The sequence below is a fragment of the Tigriopus californicus genome, chromosome 10 (genome assembly GCF_007210705.1).
Source record: "Tigriopus californicus strain San Diego chromosome 10, Tcal_SD_v2.1, whole genome shotgun sequence".
In the NCBI taxonomy this organism is placed as follows: domain Eukaryota; kingdom Metazoa; phylum Arthropoda; class Copepoda; order Harpacticoida; family Harpacticidae; genus Tigriopus; species Tigriopus californicus.
The window spans coordinates 10,093,288-10,102,485 of NC_081449.1; the positions used below are offsets into that span (position 1 = coordinate 10,093,288).

General features: G+C 40.1%; 1 protein-coding gene across 1 annotated transcript; it reads right to left on the reverse strand.

The window, feature by feature from the left end:
- Nucleotides 1–765: 765 nt before the first annotated feature.
- On the reverse strand, nt 766–3,546 carry LOC131889296 (uncharacterized). The gene is made up of 3 exons (XM_059238380.1): nt 1,797–3,546; nt 1,636–1,731; nt 766–1,573 (listed from the first exon to the last, which is right to left on the reverse strand). The coding sequence occupies exons 1-3, from the start codon at nt 3,494–3,496 to the stop codon at nt 1,069–1,071; spliced, it is 2,301 nt and encodes a 766-aa protein (XP_059094363.1). The 5' UTR covers nt 3,497–3,546; the 3' UTR covers nt 766–1,068.
- Between the last annotated feature and the right edge of the window lie 5,652 nt (nt 3,547–9,198).

Below are 9,198 nucleotides of genomic sequence, written 5' to 3' on the forward strand. Positions count from 1 at the left end.
AAGGCTTGGACGTTTCCCAGAATGAGCATCCGCTCGCCGATTTGGCTGACCAGGGACACTCTTTAAAGTCCCTGGATTATTACATGAAAATCTATTCCCCAAGTACTGTGACATAATGAATAAGCCATCAACTCTTCTGCGAAATGTTTCAAATTATCTATGAGTAAGATTCCGAACAATTCTTTTTTTTGCGGACTTCCTTACCGCTGCTGGAATTGGAATCCCAGCAGTTCAGTTAAAACGAGAAATTTATTCATTTTACTTCATTTTTATTTATATATGTTAGTTGATCGACTAGCCAATTAGAGTTGGCTGATCTGGCTAATCCTTGAATATAAGGTTGATCCGGAATTTTAGTCAAAAACTTGTCCCAGTCTGACTTAAATCCTGCTGCTGGATCAACGTCTACATAAGCCCTACGAATATTTGAGGGCAGCAAGTTGAACAATGAAGGACCCGAGAAAGAATTCTGACTTGTAAATAATCATTTTACAGTCTGATAGTGTACTGCATGGTTGATAAACCGCCAACACTTTTGCAATCTTCATTTCCAACAAATAGTACAAGGAAAAACACAGTTTCACAAGTTATTGATGACTGATAGAAAAAACATAGCTTTTTCTAAATTAGCATTCCCTTTTTAGCACAATTTAATGGAATACGAAGATGTTCAAAATTCGCTGGTATGGTGTAAGTACACGATATACAGCTTTCTGCTTTTCCCTATTTGGATATCAAAAGTACTTGTAATTATTCTCATGTAGTATTTGAAAGGTTTCTCTCATAGGGGTTGATGGTGTATTTATGGTGTTAGAATAGATCAGTAACAAGTTGTTCAGCCTAAAATATTTTGTTAAAGTCAGGCATCTTAGATCGTATTCTGGTATTTTTCCGTTTGGTTGTCCGCAACGAGAGGAGGGAGAGGAGAATGAAAAGGCCTAGCCAGTGGTAGAGTAATTCTGTAGACGTTAATTTGGCTTCTTTATTGCCTATCAATGATTTGATATTTTGTATTCACAATCGCATTATCAATATAGATCTTCCAATGAAATATTGGTACGAGTGTGTCTATTCATCTATTTCTAGCATTCCAAAGGGATTTGGTTTGGGAACATCTGTCTCAATTTCGCCAGATTCAAGCATTTTCTTATAGAGTTCCGTATACCATTTTGGTCCCGTTTCAGTGCTGTAGCCATAATTGATAAAAAGTTCCTCTCCTTTTTTGATGTCTCGCAGGGTGAAAAAAGCTCGGATGAACCCAAAGCGAGGAGAGTCGAGAACTCCTCCATAAGCGCAGTTAGGTTTGAATTGGTGATTGAGTTTGTGACCAAGAGTTGCGCGATAACTATCCATTGAGCCCAAATGCGCTGGAATTGTGATTGTTGCACCTTGGCATTCAGGCATGCTCCCATGATATTTGGAGTCGTACCACATGTCGTCCGCCGTGGCATTCCTAGCGGCTCGAGCTGCAGCCGTTCTATTGTTATACAATTCAATTTGTTGCTTAGTAAAATACATCCCCGAATAGAGAGTTATTGTGGTGCTCTTGGGAATGTCTCTGGTCGCAAAAGCCCTATGAAGAAGAAAATAGATTGAGCCTCTAACTGAGGTGTTTCAAGTCCGAGTGTGTCTTACCCTTCATCGGCCACTTCATGCTCCACCTTTGATTCCTTGACAATGATGTATTTGTCATCCAAAATATCGGTAAGGAGCGGCTGATCTCCAAATGTTCTGTGGATGGAACACAATTATACGTTAACTCAACGACAAAGGCGTAACAAAGTGCGTAAACCTACTCGTTGGTTGGAGCTTTGAAATGAAAAAACGGCCCCGACGGTTCGGAAAACTTCAGTTCCAAAATCCCATTGACGCAACGATACCCAGTGATGGCAGATTGTTGTCCTTTGACCATGATACCATTGTCAAATTCGCCCAGATAGACCGTCTCTAGGTCAGGATAGATGAAGGCAATACGCTTCCCGGTTAACCGTCCATTCTCATCGGCAATGCCATAGATGGCTCCATTACCCACCACGAAGCGCCACATGGGCCCAGTGATTTGGCCATTGTCGTATCGTCCCACGAAGGATAATCCGGAGAAGATCGTCGTCGAGCATAAGCTTTGGGAATCTGTAATGTAGCGACCAAATCTGCGCACATTTCCATGCAGTTGGCCATTTCGTATCTTTCCCTGGACATAAAAGGTCTTGTTTGAGGGTTCCTTGAGTCGAAGCAAGGGGTTGTCCGTATTGAAATTGATCAGCCTTCCTTCAATGTCGAGGGTCTGTAGCCAGTCGTTGCTCTTTGTTTGTGCCACAAATTCCATTCGATCCTTTTCGGTCCAATTTTCCTTAACGATCTTGAGACTGTCGCCATGTTGTGTGGTAATTTTTATGCCATAATGAGGATCTGAGGCAAAATTGCGCCCTTGAAGATCAGGAAACCGAAGTGAGATTGTACTCGGTAGTCCCTCAGAGTTTTCAATCCAAGGCTCTCTGTTTTCAAAAGTTTCAGCCCAAAATGGATCGCTCTTATCGTTTTCCATTGATTTTATCCATTTTCTTATGCCATCCGTGATGGCCTCTGTTTCCCATTCCGGGGAGCATTCTTTGAATTTGCTCTGACCATGCCATACCTTGTGGTCTGATTTGAGATTCCATGAGAATGTCTTTTTGGCATCGCTTTCGGGCTGGCTAATTTGCTTCAAATCGATTGAGCAATCGTTGATCTTTGACCGAACTTTTTCAATGACATAACATTGATGAAAGATTTCCTCCGATTCTTGTTCGCAAGAGATGAGTGGTTGGAAATTGTCGGTGACTAAAATTCTTCCGACCAACGAAGATTGTTGCGTTAACAAGCGTTTCATTTTGTATTCGTCTTGAATCAAAAGCAATATTGTTGACGGTTCCTCTTGACTTTGCTTGGAGGGTTGTTTCCCTACATATTCTAACTTCAAGAGCTTGCGATCTTCCCCGAACCATCGGAGTGTCCCCACAAACTTGGATCCTTTAGCATAGCCAAGTGCAAACGATCCGGAATGAAAATCCACTCGTACATGTCCCTCTAACTTGTCGTTCACGAACCTTCCACTGATTTTCTTGATATTTTGGTCAAATGGGATGATGCATTTGTTATACCGAAATCCGAACTTGTAGTTGTTGTGCTCTGGTCTCAAATCTCTTTTGACATTCTCTGCCATAGAAATACTCGCAACTCCTTCGAACATTCCATTTTTCTTGACCTTGGATTTACTTTTAAAGTTATAATCCCATCGAGCATCTAATTCTTTGCAATCCTTGGCAATTTTATATATCTCTTGAACGTTGGGATTATCACTAGGTTCAGTGTCTTCGTAACTGGAGGCGGAGCACTGAAATTTGGGATCAGACACCTTAGAAAACCACTCTGATGCGAAATCGTCTTCCGGCAAAACAGTCTTCACCGATATGAAAAACATAACCAAAGCTAGTGTGCACTTATCGTTTAAGATCATTATGCTTTAAGCTCCAAATTGTCGGTTTTCAGCTTTTCTTTTTCGGGCTGAAGCTTTACTAAACACTCCCCTTGTCTGACTATAACTTAAAAGACTTGATGTGACCAGCAGCCTTCCATCAATACCTTGGTGCATTGGTGCATGCAAGGTAGCGGTATTTCACCCCTCTTACTCAGCAGGTCTGCTCTCTTGTTCTGTACGAACCCTTGAAAAACCTGATGGTCTCCTAACAAGAATTCTTCGTTTCGAGAGACTTATAAGATTTTTAAGAGTAAATGATGTTCAATGTATGCCTAAACATTTGATCTTTTATGAACACGTCATTTCGAACTGGAGAATATGCTTTCTCGACGTTGATTTGTTATGATCTTAATTATTTTATTATCATTATTACTACTTATTATAAGAAAATAAGGCTTTTGGCTTTTACATGTGAATTGAATGGGTATTTTTTTTTGTTCCCTCTGTCTCAAATTGGCATAGGTTTGACAAATTGGTCCATGGCTCGTTTGAATCGGGCAGTAGCTGGCATTTCTCTTTATTCTAGTGGGAGGTTGTTCGACAATTTCTTTGATTGTTGTTAGGATATTGCTATTTTCGGATCCTCTCATACTGTATGATGTATCCTCTTGATTGGCTTCGAGTACCTCTTTGGTTGGCTTGGTTTGGATTGATGTGCAAAATCATACTCAAGAGCATTCCTATTGACTGAATTGGCAATGCTCCATCAAATGTGGCCCATACATTGAAAGTTTTTGCAGTCCTCGAAATGAAAATGGGCTTTCGACATTTTTTTGTCCCATATCGAAAGAAAGGTCAGCAATGCAATTTGGTGCATTGGAAATGGTTCCAGTTTGTCAGAGACCAACATTAAAGTGGGACTTGAGGCAGCAATTGATTCCAACAAGCGAGAGGGACAACGCTCCCAGAATCTTAAATAACATGACTAGGCTCGTAAAGACATTGAAGTCGAACCATATTTTTGCATATTCAACTTAGGACAAGTTTTGAGTCCAATTTGATCTAGAATGAGTAAAGGGCAAAATATGTTCTGTCCAAGACAGGTTTTGAATTTGGTCTTTATTATTATATTATGTTAAGTCGTTTCCTCCGCCTGGCCACAAAAGTTGCATGTGCGATCCTCTATAATGTTGGTCTAGAAATTGCCTCGGCAGATCAGTTTGCGGAACCACCGGATCTCTAGACCTTAATACACGTCTCCATGGCAGTTACATTTGACTCCCTACGCCAATATGATGCTATTTGTTTTGGACAATTTAGATAGGTCAAGACTCCACAAGAATGGCAGGACCATGGTATTAATCTTCTTGTGAGTCTTTTTTCGGCCACATATCGGTCTGTCGTAGCACGCGTTAGTTTGGAGAGCGCTACAACATTTGATGACTGTTTTTTGGCTTTGCCGTTTTCCGTTCAGTGTTCAACCCATTTATGTCATTTAGTACAGTGATAGTGGGCAACATTTGCCCATTTAGGGAATGCAAGATAATTCCACAAACCTCTCTAGAACCGGTATCGACGAATGGATTGATGCAGCCAAATTCAAGTACACGGACAAAAATTCCAAAATATAGGAAGACTTTGTTCAAAAGGAGATGCGAATTGGCAAGAAGGTTTAATAGCACTTCGAATCCAGTAATTGTTGGACGTAATTCAGGGAAAGATTAAAGCCTATCGAAAATGACCAGCCACAAACTGAGAGTAAAGTGGTTCAGGAGGTCAGGTTGAATCCGAAGGCTTTTTTCTCTTATGCGAACTCTAAGAGAAAAATGAAACACTTTGTTGGGCCTTTTGAGGTTGATGGGGAAGCCATTAACAATGTAGAGACTACGACTAACATGCTTGGAGATCAGTTTTCCAGTGTGTTTTCAACTCCAAAGAGTTCAGGAGCAACAGCCCATTGCTGTATTGATGAGTTTGTTGAGATTGGCAAGGTCAGTCAAGTTGAGCATTTAGATGATCTTGTAGTCACAGATCAAGATGCTTTAGAGGCCATCAAGGACTTGAGGCTTTCAAGTTCTCCTGGTCCTGGAGGTGTGACATCTCAGTTTCTGATGAGATGCTCAGGGGTTCTTGCTCCTGTTTTCTCGTACTTGATGCGTTGCATCTTGGATCAGGGCAAGTTTCCATCTTCACTAAAGATAGCTTACGTTGTTCCAATTTTTAGAGGGGGAGATAATTCGTCCTCCGTTAAAAATAGGCCAATTTATCTCATTTTGAATATTGTGAAGGTGTTTGAGAAGATCATGAAGCTCAAACTTGTTGAATTTACTGATATTCATGAAGTTCAAACTTGTTGAATTTCCTGATATTCATGACGTTCGAACTTTTTGAATTTTTTGATAATCATGAATGTTTGATTGCCGGATGGTGGCTAAACTAACGGTATTTATACAGAGGGAAAATGACTACAGCGAGTGTGATGGTTAGAGCACGAGTAAAGTATAAATGGAAATTGGTATCGGTGACTAGAATATAACAATGAAGTCTTTCCTCCTGCCAGAACGAGTTCCGAGCACATTTTAGCACGGTTACCCAACTGATTGAACATATAGAGCAGGTTATTGAGGGGCTTGAGAGCCATGAATCAGTTGATGTAGGTTATCTCGACTTTGCCAAGGCCTTTGACAAGGTAGATCATGGTCTTTTAGTTAACAGGCTCCATGAGATTGGGATCCAAGGCAAGGTTCTTAATTGGTTAAAAAGTTTCATTTCTGGTAGGAAGCAATTGGTTAAGGTTGAGGGATCCCTTAGTGACATACATGATGTCAAGTCGGGTGTTCCTGAGGGTTCCATTTTGGGTCCTCTTCTTTTCATCATCTTCATTGCTCCGCTTCAGAAGCTTGGCAGTAGTAGTAATGTTAGTATCTCTTCTTATGCTGATGATACAAAATTGGTAGTTGGTAGGAATGGTCAGAATTCCGGTTGTCTGGTAGAGGTCCTAGACCAAATCTACTCTAGTGTTGCTGCGAGTAATATGGCACTGAATGGAATGAAATTCCGCTCAATGACCTTTAGGTCGACGTCATTAAACACTGCACTATTACATGATGAAGGTAAGGGCATTCAGCACGTCTCATCCATGAAGGATCCAAGATAATGGAAAGTTCGATGAACATATCCAGTTGAAGGTGGGTAAAGTTTTTCAAACATGTGGTTGGATATATCGCACGTTGAAGTCCAGAGATAGCATCACGATGCTAACTCTGTACAAGTCGATTGTCTGGCGCATCTTGAACATGCCTCGCCCATTTGGGCTCCAATTAGTTCAGCAGGTTTGCAAAAGCTCGAGCAGGTCCAAAGATGTTTTACTAGGAACATTAAGGATATGAAAGAGCTCTCGTATTGGGAGAGGTTAGAAAGGTTGGGATTGTACAGTATTCAGAGAAGGGAAAAAAGGTATCTGATACTGTACGTTTTCAAAAGCATTCATGAGCTTTGTCCCAGCCCAGGATTTAAGGTCAATTGTAGTGACCGTAGGGGCTTAACGTGCGTTTTGAGAGCACCTACAAACCTTCGAGAATCCAGGCTAGTAAGAACAATGAAGTCCACTTCTCGTCTTTCTCGGGCTCCTTCACTGTTGAATTTGCTCCTTCAAATATGCGTAGGTCGTACGTAGCCGTTGATCCAGTAGCAGGATTTAAGTCAGACTTGGACAAGTTTTTGACGAAAATTCCTGATCAACCTTATATTCAAGGGCTAGTCAGATCAGCCAACACTGAGTCGTTGGTCGATCAAATAATATATGTAAATAGATAAATGAATACATTTTTGTCTTGAACTGCTGGAATTCCAATCCCAGCAGCGTTAAGGAAGTCCACGAAAAAAGGCCAAAGTTCGTTTGGTTTTTTTTTTGCGGACTTCCTTACCGCTACTGGCCTACATACGCCCTATAGAGCAATTTTCTTTACTTGACAACTGCACTGAATCGGGGACTGAAGAGTCCAACAGAATTTGATTTAGAAGATATAAACAATAAAGTAGCAAATACAACAAGATTGAAAACCAAGAGTACCCTTAGAGTACTTAAGAGCAAGCACAACTTTCAACCCTGACTTTCATCGTTCATAATATGCTACATGGAAATAACAAAAATGACAATTTCTGTCGAGCCTTAAGTTTCCTCAGCTAAAAGAATTAAGCTTCTAATCGCTACAGGGGATGTAATCCCCAGTACAATTAGAATGAAAGGTTACAATTCGTTTTTCTATTACCTTCAATCTTTTTACAATATTTGGTCGACCAACGCATTTGAGTTGGCAGACCGAGCTCGTCCTTGACTTCAAGGTTGCTCTGAAATGCTATCTAAAAATTTGTCCAAGTCTAACTTGAAAGATGCAACCGGATCAACAATGCCCACGTATTCCCTACGAATATTTGAAGGCAGCAAATTGAACAATGATGGAGCCCGAGAAAGAAGAGAGTTGGACTTCATTGTTTTAACTAACCTGAATTCTCGAGGGCTTGAAGATGCTCTCAAAACGCACGTTAAGCCTCTTCGGTCACTACAATGAGGGATGAATTTGGAGGTTTAGGGATTTCCATTCTTTTCTTATTGCTGGCAGTAAAAAAGCGAAACGGACCGTTTGGCCTGGTAAAGGCTCCCCTGACAAGTTTGGGCCGAAATGAGTTAATTACATTTATTAACAATAATATGGTCTCTATCATGGTTATCATGATTTAGAATCAATACAGACACAATTCCATTCAAAATATTCTTACTTGCTTACTTGGCAAATTTCTGTTTCTCGTACCATCATCTCGATAAATCAATGGAGCTTTTTTCTTAGTTGAGCAGAGCTTTGGCCATTGAGACAGTATGAGAGGAGGAGAATCAATCAGTTCCGTTGATTTAATGTCTTGATACTTGAAATGCAGAGATTGTACGTGCAAGTAAGCAGTTCAAAATATTTTGGATGAGACGTATACCTTGGTGTCTCTATATTGATTCTGAATCATTATAACCGTGATAGAGACCATGGTATTGCTAATAAATGTAATAAGTTCGTCTCTGCCCAAGCTTGTCTGAGGAGCCGTTACCAGGCCAAACTGCCCATGTTGCTTTTTTTACTGCCGGCAGTAAGAAAAGAATGGAAATCCCTAAACCTCCAAATTCATTCCTCATTGATTTGTCAAAAATATTTTCAGAAAAGTGACGCGTTGCCGGTAGCATTACTCAAACCCTGGTGTTGACTACCTATTTTCTGAATTAAGGCTGGTCATTTTATCAAGGCTTAATATTTTTGTTTGTCAGTGTTGCAACTATAACTCAAATCCCAAACCCAAAATGTCATTTTTTTGCCGTTGGCGTTGTAAAAAGATATGATGGAAATACATCCAAATTCAAGGTAACTATTTAAAGTTTAAAAATGTAAACATCCAACCCAGTACATTATTACTCAAAAAGTGATGTTCTTGCCTTATCGTTTGTGAAATTTTAGGAAAAGTTAACATAACCTTAATTTTGACATATTATTTGGTTGTGAGGAGGGGAAATCGAAGGCATTGATTACAGCCAATGTAAATTTTATCCCTAATTTCTTTTATTATATAAGTAGTTGTGAAGATATGTAAATCTCAATCGGAAATTTGATGCTTGTTTGCCAATTCAGACTCCATGTTCGATTTTTTCAATGAGATCACCACATGTTATCGTTCAGCGAGTTCATCCCCTTTCCAGCAAA